The sequence below is a fragment of the Glycine soja genome, chromosome 11 (genome assembly GCF_004193775.1).
Source record: "Glycine soja cultivar W05 chromosome 11, ASM419377v2, whole genome shotgun sequence".
Lineage (NCBI taxonomy): Eukaryota > Viridiplantae > Streptophyta > Magnoliopsida > Fabales > Fabaceae > Glycine > Glycine soja.
In genome coordinates this window covers 8,394,739-8,415,132 of record NC_041012.1, presented here as the reverse complement: position 1 = coordinate 8,415,132, position 20,394 = coordinate 8,394,739, and the positions used below count along the sequence as shown (strand labels likewise).

General features: G+C 31.9%; 2 protein-coding genes across 11 annotated transcripts; both read left to right on the top strand.

Moving 5' to 3' along the window:
* Window positions 1-1,628: 1,628 nt before the first annotated feature.
* On the top strand, window positions 1,629-9,217 carry LOC114376286. 10 transcript variants are annotated; one of them, XM_028334334.1, is made up of 12 exons: window positions 1,629-1,727; window positions 2,124-2,222; window positions 2,314-3,114; window positions 3,402-3,487; window positions 3,594-3,688; window positions 3,873-4,178; window positions 4,353-4,862; window positions 5,126-5,816; window positions 5,930-6,160; window positions 6,272-6,396; window positions 7,022-7,392; window positions 7,816-9,217. In XM_028334334.1, exons 3-12 carry the CDS (start codon window positions 2,323-2,325, stop codon window positions 8,824-8,826), a joined length of 4,218 nt encoding a protein of 1,405 aa, XP_028190135.1. In that variant the 5' UTR covers window positions 1,629-1,727; window positions 2,124-2,222; window positions 2,314-2,322; the 3' UTR covers window positions 8,827-9,217. The 10 variants fall into 10 exon arrangements, with proteins under 10 accessions (XP_028190135.1, XP_028190136.1, XP_028190140.1 ...); XM_028334335.1 differs by having other exon boundaries at window positions 2,054-2,222; XM_028334337.1 differs by having other exon boundaries at window positions 1,652-1,704.
* A 5,510-nt stretch (window positions 9,218-14,727) lies between these two features.
* Window positions 14,728-18,709, top strand: LOC114373738 (dnAJ-like protein slr0093). Its single transcript, XM_028331260.1, has 7 exons — window positions 14,728-15,077; window positions 15,756-15,833; window positions 15,941-16,016; window positions 16,866-16,939; window positions 17,038-17,108; window positions 18,248-18,291; window positions 18,381-18,709. Exons 1-6 carry the CDS (start codon window positions 15,012-15,014, stop codon window positions 18,288-18,290), a joined length of 408 nt encoding a protein of 135 aa, XP_028187061.1. The 5' UTR covers window positions 14,728-15,011; the 3' UTR covers window position 18,291; window positions 18,381-18,709.
* Window positions 18,710-20,394: the final 1,685 nt, after the last annotated feature.

The following is a 20,394-nucleotide window of genomic DNA, read 5'->3' as shown; positions in this document are numbered from 1 at the left end:
TGTTTTACAATATTTAACTTTTTACATTTATTATTATGTTTGGACTTTTCTTTCTCTATAAATTAAAAATGAAAAGTTAAGATTAAAATATTTTAAATTTAAATTAAAGTTTTATTTAAAAATTTAATTTTTTATTTGATAAATCTTTTAAAGATTTTACGTATAAATATTATTTTAACTTAAAATATTTTAATTTTAATTTTTCATCTTAATTTAACGATTGAAATTGATCATTTTCATATAATACATAATTTATATATATATATATATATATATATATATATATATATATATATTATATGAAATGAAGTATTTTAAAGCATATATCTTAAAAAAGATAATTTAATATCATCGTTATTAGTTTTTAATCCTTATGTAATATTTTAAAACTCGAATTATTTTATAATTAAGAATGCTTAGTCCACTATCTATCTCCCTTCACCTTTCTCACATGTTGGCCTAAAAAAACTCACTTATTGTTTGTTACTTATATGGCAAGAAAATTTGAAGATATACGCAAAAAATGTGAGGCATCAAGGCTTGTCACAGCGACGTTACTCCTGCCCCACGCGCACCTTTCCCACGTGTTCCCAGTGACTTCACACGCAACCCGTAACACGCGTCTAACAATCCTCACACGTGCAAGCTGTACCTTTCATTCATTTTTTCTTTCAAAGTTTTAAAACAATCAGTAACCGATAATTAAAAAGAAAAAAGAATCTTACGTGGGAAGACCCGTATAGAATCTGCCAGGAAAACAAAAAAAAGGCGAAAAACGAAATTGTAGGTTTTTGCATTTACTTTTTTTGCGCTGATTTTAATTTTCTAACATGTAAAAAATCCAGCGAGAGTGGAAGCAAAATTTCTGGGAGGAAGAAGAGAAAACCCATCTGAAACCCACCCAAAATATATATAAAAAAAAGAGAGAGAGAGAGAGAGATGAGAGCGTTTGGTTAGATGTAATTCTCGTGAGAAAAAATTCCATTTCAGAGATTTATTCTTTTGCCACTTCAGATCACAGACAGAAAAATTATGTGTTGATGTGCTAATATTATTATTATTATTATTATTATTCATAAATGCTCTGACTGAAATTTCATATTGCATATCCTTGAATTCGCATTCAGTTGGTGGTCGTAGCGCTGATTTTCCTGTTAATTTGAAGAGAGGTTTTTGCGACTCGAAACGACGTCGTATAAGACACTTTGCGCTTGATTATCATATGCAATGCGACCAACGTGGCTTGGAAGGAAGAGGCATGTCAATTCCTTTCTAGTTAGGGTTTTTATTCTTATTATTATTCGGAATTTTTTCTCATCGAATTTTTTGTATAATTCTCTCGGATTTTTGTTTTCCGTTGCATTGATAAGAGAGCTCTGGAGAACATGTATTCGTTTTCTCGTAGTAGCTAATTCAGTGTGTGTTTTATTAGGGTTTGATTTGTCAGTTGAAGGGATTTTGGGATTTGTACGAGATTGTCGCTTTTTGCGTCATTAGTTGACTGACTACTTGGCATTTTTAGCTGGTTGCAATTATGCTATCATTGATTTAGTTTTCCGTGTTTTTACATGCATGCTATTTTCTGTTGCAAGTGATAGTTGTTAATGTGGTTTGAATTTCCGTTGTAGATGACAACAGTTTTGAGAGGAGTTTTCATACGCAAAGACCTCAATATTGAGTAATCACGATGTTCAAGAGAATATGGTGAGATAGATATACATTACAGGGTAATTCACAACCTGTCCTTTTTCTTCTCTTGTTGCAATCCATTTATATACATAGATGTATGTGAAATAGCAACCTTATTTGGATCACATTATCTGATAAGTTTGTTTTCTCCCCATTATTTTCCTCTTCTTGCTTGATGGGACAATTGAATGCTTTTGATGATTGGGCAAGTAGCTTTGAGGGTCTGACTACTTTAGATTCTCAAATCTTGGTGACTGGCAATTTTCTTGGAAAGTAGTTGCTTTCTTAAAGTTCTTCTATTAGTGTTTTCTATATATTCACTATCATACCATTAATTATGATTATGTTTTCCTCTCCTAAGTAGTAGAGCAATATAAACATTGGAAGCAACAACCAACAATCTTCCTTTTCTACTATTTTGTGACGCGTTTTAGTTAAGGTGCAAAATTTCGACAGTGGACTGGAGGGAGCCTTAGGCTTGTAAAATGAAATAGCAAGAGCTAATTTCCTTATAGTGGGAGTCTGAATTGAAGGTTTTATCTTTTTTCTTTTTTAAATCATACTTTGTTTATTTTAGGTATCACACAAATCTGAAAGAAATTTGTCAAACATTCTATGATTCAGAACGCTGATATGAGACTCGAATCAGGGACTTGTAATGTGTGCTCAGCTGCTTGTTCATCTTGCATGCATCCTAACCGAGCTCTCATGGGGTCAAAGGCTGAAGAATTCTCTGATGAAAACTGTCGCTTAGGGGAGGTTAATCAGTATTGTGATGAGAGTGATAGATCTTCTCTTGGGAGCAGAGCTTGTGAAAGGTTGAAGCATGGTGTCAGTGAAACCAGTCACAAGCCTAGTGTTTCTTCCACTCATGATTCTCTATCTGAAAATGCTGAGAACAGTCAAGCCTTATCAGAGAAGTATCAGGATTCCAAGTGTTTAGAAAGTCTTGATGATAGCACTTCTTGTATTAGTAGGACCAGTAATGCTAATTTAGCGAGCAGTTGCCATCAGATAAATACAGACAGAATAAATATATCTTGTAGTTCAACTTCAGTTAGTCACTTAGTGGCAGAAGGATCTGGAAATGGGCCAACTGTTGACATATCTAGTTTGTCAGAATGTTGTATGGAAAATGTTGATTCATCATTGACCAAAGAGAGAGTACCTATTATTGTTCCTGGTGAAAAATCTCTGGCAGATAAGGAAAACCTAAATAATGGTACAGCCAAGGTTTCAATTGAAATATGTCCAAAGTCAGAAGAAGATACTGAAAATAATGTTGATGTTGCGGAAGATGATGATCATAAATATTCAGCCCATGATGGATTGCATGAGAAGGTTGAGGAGCTGATTAAATCATCTGGAAGGGCTGAACCTCAATCAGAAGATGAGAGTGATGAATCAGATGTTGTTGAGCATGATGTGAGTACATTTCCTTTCATTATTTTAGTTTATTTTTCATCAAAAATTAAACTTGATGGAGATGAAAATGGGAGAAGTAAAATGTGATGATGGTTTGAAATTTGGATGTAGATATATGCATGCATACTCTCAATTATTTTGAGGCCTGTGGTAATGCCAAACAATCAACCCAGTTTATAAATATTCCACATACTCCTTTTCATAATCTCTTAATTGTTTTTTTCCTTGTTGTAAACTTTTCTGATGTTGCGTACTGAGTTTGTTTCCCCTAATTGACTGGGAAATAGGTAAAAGTATGTGACATCTGTGGAGATGCTGGTCGTGAGGATCTACTTGCCATATGTAGTAGGTGCAGTGATGGTGCAGAGCACACGTATGTACAAGATCCTTTTATATTACCTCTTCTTAGCTTCTATCACATTTTTGCATGGTTCTTTTTAGCTAAAATGAGACTTAACATTCTGGTATCCATGAATCAGCTATTGCATGCGGGAAATGCTTGAGAAGGTCCCTGAAGGGGACTGGTTATGTGAAGAATGCAAGTGTGCAGAGGAGACTGCAAATCGAAAGCTAGGTAAGCGTGAAGTTGTTTATATACAGCATTTTTTTATTTTAAAAAAGATTGTGCATGATATTGAAGAAGAGTGCCCTTCAATCTGAAATTCTGCAGCCTTTATTCGTACTTTAGTTTTGGTAGCATAAGTTTTCAAGTACCCATATCCATGCTAACAAATTTGTGAAATTTAATTGTGGTTTAGATATTGAAGAAAAAAAAAATCACAAAGTTAGTTCAACTTCACAAATTTCTGGCAAAAGACCTTCTCAAAGCATGGAAATAGCTACAGCAGCAAAAAGGCAAGCTCTTGAATCAAGCACGGGATCACCAAAGGCATCAAGCCCTAAGAGAATAGTCCCACTGTCGCGGGAATCTTCATTCAAGAGCATGGATAAAGAAAAGATGAAATCTGGTCAACAGAAGATCCCCATGCATAACCACCTCGGTGGCGATGACACAGAACTTGCCCGTTCTCTATCAGCTGGCCCTCGGAGTCAAAATGCAAGGAGTATGGATTTATTTGATATCTATTGAGCTTCATTACAATGTTCTACTTTATTTTCTTTGTTCCTTAATCCTTATAAGCAGCTATGGATTCCATGGCAAACATATCTTGTCTCCAATTTCCCTGAGTTTCATCTTTTCATTTATTTAAAGCCTGATTTTTTGTTCCTATGAATAGGTACATTGCTGAAGTCTAATTCATTCAACAACAATTCCAAGCCAAGAGTCAAACTTGTTGATGAAGTTGTTCCCCAAAAGCAGAAAGGGGTTGTTGAACATATTTCTAAGAATATGGAGACACCTGCTGGGATGATAAGCAAATCAATGTCATTCAAATTGTCGAATTTGGGTCGTTCAAATGCTGTTGAATCAAAAGTGAAAATGATCTCTTCTAAGCCTGGAACGACACAGGATTTGAAAGCATCAAGACATGCAAAAGATTCTGCTTCATTTGACAGGAAATTTCTGTCTAAGATTGATCGACCTGTCATTTGTTCAACCATGGTTAGTTCTGTTGTTTCCACATCAAAGGGTGATCCGAAGCTTACACCACATGGCGAAACTGCTAAACCTTCTACAGTTAACAACAATAGAGAGTTTAAGGTCAACCAAGATGGAAAATTATATTCATTATCGAAGTCTATGAATAATACTAGCAGTAAAAGTCCAGAACCTCAAGTTAGTTCAGGTTTGAGTGTGATCTCAATTGGAAGCATATTATTCTTGTTATATTATTTTAATTTTAACCTTCTTTTAAATGGTTCAATTAGCTGCTTTTTGATATTTCAGTTTTCTGTGTAGTAACAGGCTAACAGCATTTTCTATAAAATTTTCTCTTATTTTAATTTTAGTAGGAGCATCTTCCAATGATGGATTTTGTGCTTGGAACTAAGTGGACTATGTTTTCTGCAAAGATGATTTCTTATTTAGTTATTGTTTTGAATTTTGCAGATAGAACATCAACAAGTGTCGATGAAACTCAACAGGATAAGCTGCCTCGATCACAGGATACAGCTAATCAGGTTGACAAAGCCAAAGATAGTTCCATTGATCATGTGATGTCAGGTGTTACTAATGCTTCAAAAAGCTCATTCTGTCGTAAATGTAAAGATTTTGGCCATGCTACAGAATGTTGTACAGTTAGTGGTACGCAGGAATTTGGTGCCGAATCATCAGTCATTGCCACAAGTAGTTCAAAAGAGGAGATGCATGAGGGAAATAGATTGAAAGCTGCAATCCAGGCAGCTTTGCTTAGAAGGCCTGAAATACACAAGAGGAAAGAAGCTCCGGATCAAACTAATGAGTTTCCTACATCAAGCACTGGTTTGAAACGCGAAGTCACTTCTCAAAAGCAAGTGTTGGTTTCCAGTACATTGAAGAATAGTATATCTGCTGAAGAAAGCAATATGAAGCAGGAAATCATTGTGAATTCTACAGTTGAAACCTCCAAATGTCCATCTGCCAATGATCTGAAGCAAGTTAAATTTTGTCGAACTGATTTTTGCTCTCAGCTGAGAAAGTCAGATTCTGTTGGTCCCACTTCTGGAAAGCCTGTAGTGAGAGACTTGCCCAATAATGCCATGGAAATATCAAGTATTCTTTCAAAGATGTCAGTCATTCCAGAATATGAGTACATCTGGCAGTATGTAACATCTTGTGATGAGCTAGTTTACCTTTTGCTCTGGATTGCTTTTGTTTTATTACTGTTCATGTTTTGTCATCAAGTGTGTTTTATGAGTGTTGTTGTTCACGCAGGGGTGTCTTTAAAGTGCATAGAAATGGAATGCCTCCTGACTTGTATACTGGGATTCAAGCACATTTATCTGCATGTGCTTCCCCTAAGGTTCATGAGGTAGTGAAGAAATTTTTACCTGAAGTTTCACTAAATGAAGTTTCTCGATTGAGCATATGGCCTTCACAATTTCATCAAGGTGGTGCTAAGGAAGATAATATTGCTCTTTACTTCTTTGCCAAAGACATTGAAAGGCAAGGATATGAATATCACTCTTTTATTGACAGTAGGCTTTGAAATGCAAACATATTTCTCTGTTTCCTATCTTGTAATTATTTTCCTTTTTTAACCATTTTCTATTACAGTTATGAGAGGTATTACAAGGGTCTATTGGATCACATGATTAGAAATGATTTAGCACTTAGGGGGACTTCTGATGGTGTTGAACTTCTTATATTTGCATCTAATCAGCTTCCAGAAGATTCACAACGTAAGAAATTATTCTGGACTCTTGCTAAACAATCCCTGATAGTAGGTACCTTGCAAATGATGTGTCTGGGTTTGGTGTTGGGTTGAAGTTTATGCCTGCATTAATGTTCAAATTCTCTAGAAATTAAGTTCATATGCAATTTTGCAATGTCTTGGACAAAGACAATGGGAATTGTATCTTACAAAGAGTTGCTTACAGTTGTTTTATATTGTATTTTAGATTTTTTTGTTATAAATGATATAGCTATTTGGGGGGACTTGGGTGTATTTATACCTGGTGCTGGTTGGTAATGCCCCCATTCATTTTGAATTAGAATTCTATATATTATTTTATAAGATGTTGGAATTCTAAAAACGACTTATCTGGATGAAATAAATGAAGGTCATAAAGACTGATAGTGCTTTTTATTGAATTTGGTTTTGTACTAAAGTGATGATTTGTTGTGCATCTAGTTGGCATTAGTTTGTTGATAGTGTTATGCGTGAATTTTCTCCCTTTTGATCATTGGTGGAGTGTGCTCACTGCTCAGGGCTGCTTGGCAGTTTACTTGCGTGAAATTATAAGTGTTCATCTATGTAGCAAGGCTTTGTTAATAAGAAAATCAATTGCTTAAACTGTCTTGCAGGTTGGAATATGTTATTTTTCCTATGGGGTATATTTAGGGGGAGGAGGATCAATCACTTAGATTCCACAAAAAAGATATGTATTCCCAGTTTGAATGTGATGCCAAATGAGAAAGATTTTCCAACAGCTGTCATGACTTTGTCTGAAACTCGGTGTTCACCTAAGCGCATGGATGAAGAGTTCATTGACCAAGATCACAATATGGTAAGTAGGAATTTTGATGGCAAAGAAACTATTTTTGACCAGACACATTTGGGTTTACTAGTAAACTTAGAGAGACAAGACGCTAGAATCAACACCAAATCTACATCAGGGATTCCAACCATCAGGACACAATTGTGTCAACAAATGAATTCCACTGGTTCGTCCCTGGTAATGTTTTTTCCTTAAATATGCTGTTTGATAGATTCAAGAGTTTCTGTTTGCTATTTGATAAAAATCTGCTTACATTCTGTCAACTTTGTGATCTGATCTTGATCTGTAATAATTTTGAGTTAGAAATTCTATTTGGTTCTTTTGGATTATATAGAGTATAGACTATGTACAGATTAGTTTTTATAAATTGTTTTACGCTTGGATGGTCCTACAATGAGGTTAAGTTGTTAATTATATAAACTTGCCCATCATTCAATTATTATACTCAAGGAAAGATTAAACATAGTAAAACAAGAAAATGCTGCTATGTGATTTCATGTTAACCACTTTTTAGGAGAGAACAAGTTATAAGTGTTTTATGAAGAGTCCTGCTGCTAGTCATCTCATTGTTTTTTTTTTAAATGTTTTTGGTTTGTGCAGAGAGATAGTGTTCCAGAGCATCGACAATACATAGAGTCTAAACCTCCTGAAGCAATGGAAACTAGTGTAAGTAGTAGGATTGTGGAAACAAAAACTAATCATGATATTTCTGTTAAGCAAGAGAACTCTTTGTCTTCGGGGATCCCTTCGGTTGGTTACCAAGAGATAGATACTGCAAGCAATATCAATAGGGATAAAATTTTGGACAGAACAAACAATGATGAGAATCAGCAAAGGCCTAAAAGGAAACAGATGGAAGATGATCTTGATATTAACGTTGAGGCAACGTTTCTGGGAGACCTGACTGTGAAAGCGGTCAACTGTCAACTACCTAATGATAAAAAAGTTAAGCATATAGATCTTTCAGATACAGCTGTGGAAGCTTCTGCAGTTAGTTGTCAGAAAATGCCTTGGAATGAGGTAAATGGAAAATTTGAAAACGGAGAAAGTTATAGCAAGAAGCTGCAAACAGGTTTTGGTGGAATTCACGGATGTTATGATTCTGGAGCCAGGGAATCTTTTAATGGTAGTTTTGCGTCACTTGTAAATGATCTTGGTTCCTGTTCTTCAGGGGAGAACAAACGGTGCAAAAAACCTTGTGATGAGAAAATCATCCACGAGGACTTAGGAGCGATGGAAAGAACCTTCTTTCCTGTTGATACTCGTAAAAAAAAAGACTCGGGGATGGTACTGAATGAGCCTCGTGCATACGTGGACCAATTTCAAGTTGGAATTCCAAATCTAGAGCTTGGTTTGGGGGGTGAAACGAAACCGTCACACAAGGGTATGCTGCCTTTCTTTGTTGGTGCGGTTGACAAGAAAAATAGCCAGGAAAAGACTCCAGATATATTGACAGATGAGCGAGAGGATGAGAATGTTGCTGCGTCTCTTTCCCTGTCTCTATCTTTTCCATCTTCAAACAAGGAACACGTCAAACCTGTTACAAAAGCTGAGGATGGGCATAATGTGAATTCGCCGTATCTCCTTTTTGGGAGATTCACGGACAAATAAATATGCTGCGCTGCTATTTCTCTAATCATGTACATTATCTATCTTGTTCCAGATGCCTTGGATAAGGCTATAGCCCATCATGTATGTAACCGTCCAGTGAGACCTTATACAAAGGAGACGGCCAACTGTTCATGTGCCCAGCAAAATATAAGTTTTTTTTTCCTTTCTACTCCTTTGTCAAATACATGCTTTTGTACTCTCTTTTTTGGTTTCAGAACGCATGGTTACGGCTGTTTGTATATATAGAGAGAATTTCAGCCGATATAATTTCAGAAATGTTACGAGGAACTTGCGGATGACTATTTTTTATGACAGGGTTTCCTTTGTTCCTGGCTTCATCATTGCTCTTTCCAGTTATAATTAATGAGCACTTAATTATTTGTTGCTCCCAGTTAATTTGTGAAAGCAGTGAGGCATCCCTCTGCTTGGCTGTTCGCCTGAGATGACATGACAGTTGATTTTAAACATTTTCGAATGTGACAAGGTTTCTTGTTATCCTGTACAGAAATTTAAGGTAGTGTTTGATTTAAATTCTGTTGGAAGAATTTGAGATGAAAATTTTTGAAGTTAGTGTGGGTTCCACCTCTTTAAGGTAATGTTTAATTCAAATATTTTACCTCTTCTCATTTTCATACCTTTTTTATTTCTTTAAATCAAACACAGGTTAAGTGAATTTGTTTACTAAATTTTTCAGTTATGTTGACGAGGTAGACGTCACTGCATGATATTAAAGTCTGTTGGTTCTAAGTAGCATCATGCCCGACGTGAAATTAGGCTATAACGAGCAAATTTTTGTAGTATTTATTTCTATTTCTATTCAGTTATAACTTACAATTAGGCTATATATCTCATTCTCCACGTCACCTATTTTTTCTTATCTCTTTATTTTTCATCACGCATCTGTTCTTGGAAACAGAGGACAAAGCATTGAACAAAAAGATAAGCCAACTTAATCTGCAATTGGTGATGTTTCTTTCTTCACGTTCGAGAGGTGGTAATAACGTACTTCTGCACAGCTCGGAAGTGGAAGCTAGCATGTGAGGTGTTTCCTGTTCATTTTGTTTGTTGCTCTGATGTCGGTGATACTATTAAGAAATTGAAGATTATCTTTGCCCCGCGGTTTTTTTTCATTTCAATTCTGTTTTGGGGGTTTGAAAAAGAAAGTCCTGTACTGCCGGACTATTCTCCTCGCCCTCCTTTTCCCAGCCAATTCATCAAGTCGGGGTATTTTTTTTTTTAAAAAATTATCAATTGGAGGTCAATTTTGAATTATTATCTATTTTGGGTAAATTAAAAGTCACAATATCCGTTTTGACTTTTGTTTTTTATTTTTTAATTGAAGTCGTAAATTTTTTTACGACTTGTTATTTAAAAAAAAAATTATAATTTCTAAGTTTTTTTTTTTTTACGATTTCAAAGTCTTATAAGATTTTTTACAATATTTATTTATGAAAAAAAAATTATATGACTTTAAAATTATAAAAAAAAACTACAATTTAAAAGTTAGAAATGATGCTACGACTTTCAATTCAAAAGTCATAATATTTGTTATCACTTATCTTAAAAAGAGTAATAATTCAAAATCAACTCCTAATTAGTAATTTTGAAGAAAAAAATTATCCTCACTTGGTAAATTGACCAAACTATTAGTAATATCATAAATTTTCATCCTTTGTGTTGATTATAAAACTATTTCTTGGTTAGAGATTTAATGCTCATTACCAAGAATTTATGAAAATTGAACAAAGATTATCTTTCACAAACTCAATCTGATGAGTAACATATTAAGTTTTTATATTAAAAAAATAAAAAATATACAAAATAAAAAATAAGCTAAATTATAACTTTAGTCTCCAATAATTTTGATTCTCCTATTTTAAAATTAAGAAATTTAATCCTCTTATTTTTTTCAAAATAAGAAATTTTGGTCAATTAATTATCTAAAGTCAAACATTAATTTTAATATGACATAAAACATATGTAAGTTGTTTACATAGTACTTATGTGAAAAAAAATTAAATGAGATAAAAAAAAATAAAATATTTTAATAGGAAATAAATTCATAATTCTTTATTAATGAATAAGATGATAAATTACTAACAAACTTATTTTATTTAATCAACTGTGTTAATATTATTTTTTATGTATTATTAATCAAGAATTATTACTTTTTTCTTTAAATTATCAAAATATTTAATATATAAATCTTTTTAAATTTATTTTATATAGATTTATATGCTTTTATTTTGAATAACTTACATATTTTTATTTTTATTTTACCAATTTATAATTAAATTTCAGAAATTAATATGTAAATTATTTATATAATTTTTCAAAAATTGATTTTAATATACAGATTATTTTTATTCTAATTATTTTCATAAAATTAAAAATATTTATATATTAAATATTTTTTAATTTATAAATTTTAAGAATTTTAAAAAAAATAATAACTCTCGAAGTTAATATAGTAAAACAAAGCAAATATTTTATTGTCTTGGCTATGAATATTTTACGTAAATAATTAAAGTAAAAATTATTTATATATTAAAATTAATTTTAAAAAAAACTATGTAAATAACTTACATATTTATTTATGAAATTTAATTATCAATTGATAAAATAAAAAAAATACGTAAAATTAAAAACATATAAATAATATAAAAATATTTATGTATTAGATATTTTTAATTTATAAATTTTGATAATTTGAAAAAAAATAATAATTTTTTTACTAATGATAGATAAAAAAAATAATTTTTATTTAATTAATTAAACAAATCAAGTATCTTTCTACTTTATTTTTTTGTATATAAATAAATGCTCATATTAAAACTCTTTTTAGTTTTTACTTTATTTAATTTTTTTTACAAACAATATTATCTACCTAAGTTTCATGTCACCACCAATATATCATATTAAAGTTAAAATTTAACTTTGAATGATCAACCAGTAAAAAAATTCAAAATTACTTATGTCAAAAAATAAAATGATTAAATATTTTAATTTAAAAATAATGAAACCAATTCGCAAATTTAAAATTATAAGACACTAAAAATTACAATTAAGCTTAAAAAATAATATAAGTACTTTCCTTACAATTGCCCAGGAATGATAATTTTACTCAGAAATCTATGGTCGCCCACAAAAAATATTAACAAATAGAACTAGTTTCCATTGTGTAAACAAATTACAACAGAGACTAGTTTGGGAATCAGAAAGAAGAGAGAAAAAAAAAAGGGGAAGAGGAGTCCGTAGAAGAAGACTCACTGGGGTGGAGAGACAGAGGAGTGAGAAGAGGCACAACTTAGATGGGATGTAGGAGAGGCACGAGTGGGTGTAAACTGTGAAGAAGAAATGGAGAAAGATAGCCGTGTGGGTGAGAAGAAGGAGAAGGGTTAAAACTTATAAGCGAGGGGAAAACGGGGTGTGAAGGGAGACGAGTAGAATAGGATTTTTTTTAAAAAAATCAAAAACAAATTGGGTAGTGTGAAGACAAAAACAAAAGTATTACTAACTTTTTCTGGTATTTTTTTATATTTAAGATTATTGTCACTTAGATTAAAAAATATTGAATGAAACTAAAAAATATTATTGTTATATTTAATGAAACATTTAATATTTTTATTTTTTTATATTTATATCACTAGTCGTAAGCATCTCATTATTTATAAGATTGTTTTAACTAATTATTCTCACTTCTAAAAATAATTAATTTAATTAATCACATTAAATTTATGTTATTTATACAGATGAACTTAATCTGTATGTTTTATACGAATGAACTCCATTCATATAAATCATATGGATGAACTTCATTCATATTGGTTTTCTGTTTTTTTATAATTTCTTAAAGTTTTATTTTATTTTTAATTATTAATATGTTAAATTATCATTTGTACATTAAAAAAATTACTATTATTAAATTTAATATATATTAAATTTTTTAATAGTAAATATGTTTTATTTATAAAAAATATATAAATTATATAATTCGTATGATTTATGTCAAAATTAATTGTCATAAAATTTATTATTTAAATTTACATGCACATTAAATATACATTAGAAATTTTAGTGTTATGTATAACAACGTTATTTATATTATTTTATAATGTAATTGATTCATTAGCTCAGTTGATTTGAGCGTTGTGTTAATAATTTAAAAGTCATAGCTTCAATTTTTGTTTGAGCCATTAATTTTAAATTAATTAGTCATAAATATTTTTAAAAAAAAATTTAAAAAAACTTTTGAATTGGGCTACATCCTACATCCGTATGATGAAAGGGCAAAAATGTGAAATTGTTGGGTGCTAGGTGCGCGTAGCAACACCCACAAACCATCCCTTCACACATCAGTTAAAACTCAAATTCTTTTCTTGCTATGTCACGAGTCTCTGTGTTGATCTTCAGCATTCTATGGTTGCTGAATCTGTGGTTCATTGCAACAAATCATCTTCTTTCCCATCTTGCATCCCGTGGTCATCGTAAGTATCCTTTCTCATGTGTTTGTTTTTTTTACTATGTTAGACCCATCAATCCATATGGTACATGCAAAATGAGAATCTATATCATTATATGGGTTGGCAATCTGTATGATCCATATGGATTGTCAATTCGTATAGTGCATACTTTTAGAATCTATAGAGGTGTAGAAAAAATTTGAATGGTGCAGGAAGAATAACCTTTTTTTGTTTTTCATACTTTTGTAATCCTTAAACTCAATTGGTTGTATGATGGGCCTAGTTCATTTTTTTTACTTGTATGTGTTGGGGCAATTACTTAATGCATTCCATTTTATTTTTTTGGTTTGGTACCCTCAAAATTTATAAATTTCCTTTTTTACCCTTTCTTTTCCCAAACAAACTCAAGCCACCTCTCTCTCAAACCATCATGGCAATTGCACCCAACACCACTATCACACTCAAACATCACCATTGCAACCACCCAATGCCACCTCCACACCACACCAAACCCACCATTGTGTTGCTACCCACCACCCCCACACCAAAAAGAAAATACTTCATTCATCGATCATTATTTGTTTTGTTTACTTAAATACCCTTTGGTCCTTATAAAATAATATTTTTTTTAATTTTTTTAATTTAGTTAAAATAAAATTTCATTTTTTAATTTTAATCCTTATCATTATTGGATTTCATTAAGTGATGACGTGACAAATATTACTATATCACATCATCAAATAATGACATCATCATTGTGTCATGTTGGCAAAATGATGACATCATCACTTAAAAAATATTGTGTCAGCAAATTATATCATCCTCAAAAAGTATTACATTATCACGATGATTTCAGCATATAATAAAATTAAAAAGTGACATATTTTTAGAACTAAAATAAAAATATTATATTTTTAGGGATTAAAAACAAACAAAAATACTTGCAAGGCCTGAAAAAAAATAAAGAATAAAGAAAAAGTAAAATATTTATAAAAAAAAATAACGCTTATGTTTTTTAGTGAAAGTTAAAGTTTGATAACTATTAACCGATGATTGATAGGTAATGGCTCATCAAGTAAGTTGTTTTTGAATCAAAGATACAAATGAAAAATTTAAGGATTGATTTAGTTATTTACTAGAGGACTAACTGGGGACCAACTCAGATTATGATTAATTTGAAAGAAGTCGAAGCGGAAAGCAAAGTCTGAACATAAAGCAACCTACAACTCAATTTATATTTTCTCCGATCTTAAATACAAATAAAAAAAAATAAAATCTTGTAGTACGAATAAATTTTAACTACGTTTATCTTATTTAGTAAAATTATTCTTAAAATATCATTTATTTAATTAAAAAATTATTTTCAGTTGCTCTATTTTAATTTTCTTTATATCAGATTTTCATTTCCTTAAGAATTTTACCATGGTTAACTTGTGGGACGCATAAGATTTGAAAGCGCCATACCAAAAGGGAAAATACAGAAAAAGAAAGAAAAAAATCCCTAAAAGCCATCCGAATTTCCCAATTGTGGCATAGGAATGCCCTCTTGTTCTCTATTTCACCACACAAATTCCCAATTCTAACTTGGTTTTTTTTTGTCTCTCACACACTCCTTTCAATCTCCAATTAATTACTTTTCTTCAATTTGAAGCGTGTCTGAAGTTGGTTGAAGCATTGTGTTATTGTTCTGGTTTTGGTCTCCGAGGTTTGTGTCGGATTCCGATGTATTATGTAAAAGAAGCTGCGCATGTCGACCCCATGTTCGTAGCTGATAACACCAACCCCAAGGTATTATAACTAATCACGAATTTTCAATCTTCCTCTCATGTGATTGCTCTATTTGATTGTTGGGAATTTTTTAGGCTTAATTTTGACCCAAATTCATTTCGATTATGGAAGTTGGTATTTTTATTTGAATCCAATTATCTCTGCTTCTTCTTTTACCCCACCCTTTCATGCCTTGTTTTCTGCTGAGTATTGCAGGACCCTTTGGACTGGGTAAAAGGAATGTCACGTAGTATTTGAGTAGAATGTAGTTTGAAGTTGAGAGGAAGAGAAAATATTGAATAAAATGTCTTAAATGAGTAATTTAAGTGTCTGTGTTTGATTAATATTGTAGTTACTAGTTAGGCTTGTAGTAGTGGGTGAAAGTGAAACTGATCTGGGAAATGCAGCGGAAGTAGGTTTATCTGTTAATTGATTGGTTGATACTGCTTTGGAGAATTTTCGGAATTCTGTCGCTCATATTGTGCAAGATACTCTTTCTGCAACTAGAGATGATTTGGTTTTGTTTGCTATCTTGAAACTGAAAAACTTTGTGCAACTTTCCTATTGGTGCTTGAAGCTATTTTACTCTGAGAATGCCGTCATCACTGCATGTAGCAAAAATGTTAATTGATGAGCTGGAAATGTTTGTGACTTTTTTTTTGTTGTGCTCATGATGGGTCATTTTTACTCTATATCAAGGATTATTACAAAGTGCTGGAGGTTGAATATGATGCAACCGATGAAAATATCAAATTAAATTACCGAAGACTCGCGCTGGTTGGTAACCTACCTTTTTTTAGTGGCATAATTTTACAAACTTGAATTTTTTTTTTCCTACAAGTTTGATTTATTACTGTGTACACATGGTTTTATACATTTGATAGAAATGGCATCCTGACAAGCACGGAGGAGATAGTGCTGTTACTGCAAAATTTCAAGAGATAAATGAAGCTTACAATGGTAAAATATTTCGTACTTTCACTTTTTCCTTGTAAGCACATAATTTAACAAGCTGCATTCTTCTGTCTTCCTCAAACTTCCTTATCATTACAATTCCTGAAAATGGATTTTTTTTTTATCTTCAACACAATCACAATATACAAATGGTTAGAGTAAAAGGACAAGTGTTCATAAGCACAAAGATTGTGCTCCTTCATTAGTTTGGATATGAACTTTCACCTTGTTGTCAAGCTTTCTGCCTCCCAGTTCCACTTGTTCTGTTGCTACTTAAATGATTCATTTCATTAGTTATATATATATGCTTTTGTATCCAGATGCCAACATAACTTTGTAAGCATGTGAACTTGATTTCACTCCTTGTGGTGACCGGAAAGTTTAGAAGAATGAAGGATAGAAAATACATATTCACGAACATAATGATAACAAAATTCAAACCCAAAACAAAATTGAGGAAAACCCAAGTAATATATAATATTATATATACTTCCAATCTGTATACCATTAACATACAATAAATGAGAATGAGTTTTTATACATATTATAAATCAACTACTTAAATTTAGGAAAATATATTTAGATGGATGCTGAAATTTACCGGATTGTCTACTTGCCTACTTGAGCATTACTTGCAAACTCAAAATTGATTCTGTAATGGAAATTACTTTAAACTTAATAAATAGGTCTGTAAGTGGTACTTTGTGTGGATTATTTTACTCCTTAGTGCCACAAAGTTTGACCTAGAGGTGTCTTTCCCTGCATATGGTTATGATTTAGAAAACATTAGTTGCTGCTTGTAAATGATAAAAATGATTTTCTTGTTGACTATTGTCTTTCTTTGTCATGTAACAGTATTAAGTGATCCTACCAAGCGTTTGGACTATGATTTAACTGGGATATGCGAGATTGAAAAATATAGCTTGCAGGTATGCAACGTAACTTTACTTAGATTTACTAATGATGTATCATCTCGATTGATAACTGTTGTACTTGCCTTTCGTGGGCCTTTCCCTTTGTTACACAGGAGTATCTTGCCAGATTTAAAAGCATGATTCTTACCTGCAATGGACTTGGTATCAATCAGACAGACAGATGGTATTTATTTTGATATTTTTTTCCTGTCTCTCTGTACTCTGTTGTTCAATGGTAGAGGTGGGATTCACCTTTTATAATGTCTCTAATGTAACCTTAACAAAGCCTGTCAATCCATGAGGGTTTTCAAAATGAACAGGACCAAAATCTGTTTCTAGTGAAAACTTGCCTTACAGCGTAAAGAACTATATAATTGGTTCTTTCCACGCAACCACTTGAACTTTACTTTCTCTCAAGCCCAACATTCACTGCAAAGGCTCTAAAGTCAAAACAATATTTTGGATGTTAATAAAGGTTTTAGCCATTATGTGGGAATGTGTTATGTTATTTTTAAGTGAGCTAACACAATTAACTAAAAACTGGCTTAGGATGTAATTCAACATAGATGTGCTTAAGGAGTATGATAATTTTTGGACGCCTCAGCTTTGCTATGATACTCTGTAATCCAGCTCATTCCCAAACTACCTTGAACAGTTGAACATACAAGCTGTTCAGATCTCAATGATGTCATAATAATTTCTTCTTTTACAATTTTCCTTATAATCCATATGCAAATTCATGTGAGAGGGAGAAAGTTAGTGTTAGAGTTGACATTTGTGGAGCCTATTCACTGTAAGCTCAAAGAATTTCCTGCTTCCCGGTTGGTGGTCATTGATAAAAAAATTTCAATGTCTGCAATTCTATGTAAGGAATCAACTTAATGTAGATTTAATATGGTTACAAGTATTTCTATGTAGTGCTTTGAAGTTTGAACTGTTCTATTCAACGGGGAACAACATTTGGAGTCTTCTTAGTTCTTATGTTGGATTCTTTCATGCCATTATGTCATAGGCGAAAACACTTTGAAACTCAAGCTTCTGTTTTTTCTACTTCTGGTCTTCCTATATTTCCTAACCGACTAAAGCCAAAATCCCTCATGATTTATTAATAAGCCTTGAAAATATCAATGCGCTGAAATTACTACTTTTTTGCATAAGCTGTTCCCAGCCTCGAAAAGCCTTAATTTCGGTCCTTGACTCTCGAGACCCCCAACTGCACATCTATTATTGTAAATGGACCTGCAGTGTATCTGATGTCATTTTTATTTCTTATTAAACTCTAATCCTACCTAACCAAAATTTAAATCTTGTACTATAATGCAGGTCTCAGCAATTGATTGAAAATTTTGAGTCCCTAGATAAATAAGGTTTGGCCTTCACTCTCTTTCAGTATATTTTAGTTTTGATCTCCGCACTAGTATGTCATTATAAATTAATCGATAAACATTTCTTTCAGGCATCTGAATCACAATTTCGGCCAGTGGAGTGATGAATAAGAATATCTAAGCTTGTCTTTTTTCTTTAACATGCTCTTAAATTCCACCACACTCGATTTCACTGAGTTTTGAAACCTCCATAATTGACAATGCAACCTGGTCTGACGGTATCATCCGTACTACTGTAACATTATGCTACATCAATGTGTACGTTTAGAATGATCTGTTGTAATAAACCTTGTACAAGTTTTCTTTCATGCATCTTCCCTCTTAGTTTGTTGACTGGTCGGTAATAAGTTGCATTTACCTGTATATTTAATCAATTAATCCATTTATCATTCTCTATCAATTGAATTGGTATTGTTCAGGTTCAGAATTCTGAGCACGTGCACATACAAAACACTGAAGTAAGGACCTTGGATGGTTGAATGCTTTTTATTTTTATTTTTATGGGCAGCCAGTAAACAAAAGCGACTACTATTAAATATTTACTCCATAAGATAACAACATTCAACCTTGAAAAATGTAGCCCATCAAATTAAAATAAGTTTCTGATTGAAAATTCTTCACTTACAGTTGTCCATGTCTTTCTTTTTTTATTGGGTGCCATTGTCCCTATGTTGTCCGCTCCTACTACGATGCATGGATACTGGAAAAAAAAAAATGCTGCGTATGACCCTTTAACCTTTGCTGAATCGTGTTGTTAGTTGCGTTGGATGCTTATTGTTTATGATCACATCACTTTGAAAACTACAATAATAAGTGACAATTTCCTCCGGTTTTACTATCCCGCCGCAATTTTTTTTAAAAGAAAAAATATGGCCAAATTTGTTCAATAATTGAGGCTTGCTGTTGTCATGCTCATGCACAATACTTAAGAGTAGTTAAATTAATAAATACTAGGTGAGTATTCATCGTTGTAGCTATTGATTGCAGTGTCAAAATTCCATTGAAATCAATAATACCAAATTAATATGTTTATACTTACCGAATAAACAATTTAATTTTAAAATAATAAAATATTGGAACTAATGGATTCACTAACTCAATAATTACCCAAGTTTTTTTTATTAAATATTTAATTCACCACCGAATTACTAGTTTTTAAAATGTTGTTACCAAATTAATTTATCAAAAAATTAATCCATCACTTAATTAATCCATTAACAATTCCTTTTGGTCATCACTTTGGTCTTTCATGAGCATTAAAATGGTGATATTTCATTTTTTGAGGGACTAATTTAGTAACAAATTAAGTTTTGGGAGAATTAATTTGGTGACATAAAATGAAGAAAAAATTATGAAACACTAATGTAGTGTTGGAATTTTTTAAATATTTAGGTAAAAGTAAAACAATAGAATCTGAAAAGAAGAGTTAGAGCTGAAGGGGAAAAAAAGACAATCAGAACAATACACTTATACACACCCGTTTTGAAAACCAGAATTTGGAAAATAGGGTAAGAGCCTGGTCGTCAGGTAGCTTTCTTCTGTCTTCACTCTGTACTGTAGTGTACACTATACGTACACAGTGTACGTATACGATATGTTCCTTCAAAGTCAAATTCTAAGGCTCGGGGTCCTACCACGTGGTACCGTAGACGTTACTATATATCAATTTTTAAGAGAAACTGCGTTTGGAAGGTACTGTTGTATAAATGAAGAGGTTAAAATATACGTCACATCTTTAAATACCAATACAAAAGAAAGAAAAAAAAAAGATCTTATATATAAGGGAAAAGCCTAAAAAGTAGACAAAATACACAAATATATAGTAATCATCACTAACGTTGTACTTGTAGAAAAAGGGTGCTGAAATCACATAGAAGTAGATTGACAATACTTTTTTATATATAATTTTAAAATATATTTTTAATATTTTAAAAATATGGTTAATTATCAGTTCCTTTAGATCACCTCGAAACAGCTGATTAGTCATTTGTACATGGAATGCGTAGTCTTAAACCTTCAGGTTTCTTAAGACAAATATCTTAGAAGTTGAAAATTAGGTATATATTCTTAAAAGTTCTCCATATA

Coding starts and splice junctions, on each gene's coding strand:
- LOC114373738 (XM_028331260.1), top strand. CDS start 15,012: ATGTATTATGTAAAAGAAGCTGCGCATGTCGACCCCATGTTCGTAGCT. Junction 15,078..15,755: donor CTGATAACACCAACCCCAAG/GTATTATAACTA, acceptor CTCTATATCAAG/GATTATTACAAAGTGCTGGA. Junction 16,017..16,865: donor GATAAATGAAGCTTACAATG/GTAAAATATTTC, acceptor GTCATGTAACAG/TATTAAGTGATCCTACCAAG.
- LOC114376286 (XM_028334331.1), top strand. CDS start 2,305: ATGATTCAGAACGCTGATATGAGACTCGAATCAGGGACTTGTAATGTG. Junction 3,488..3,593: donor AGTGATGGTGCAGAGCACAC/GTATGTACAAGA, acceptor TCCATGAATCAG/CTATTGCATGCGGGAAATGC. Junction 6,161..6,271: donor TTTGCCAAAGACATTGAAAG/GCAAGGATATGA, acceptor TTTCTATTACAG/TTATGAGAGGTATTACAAGG.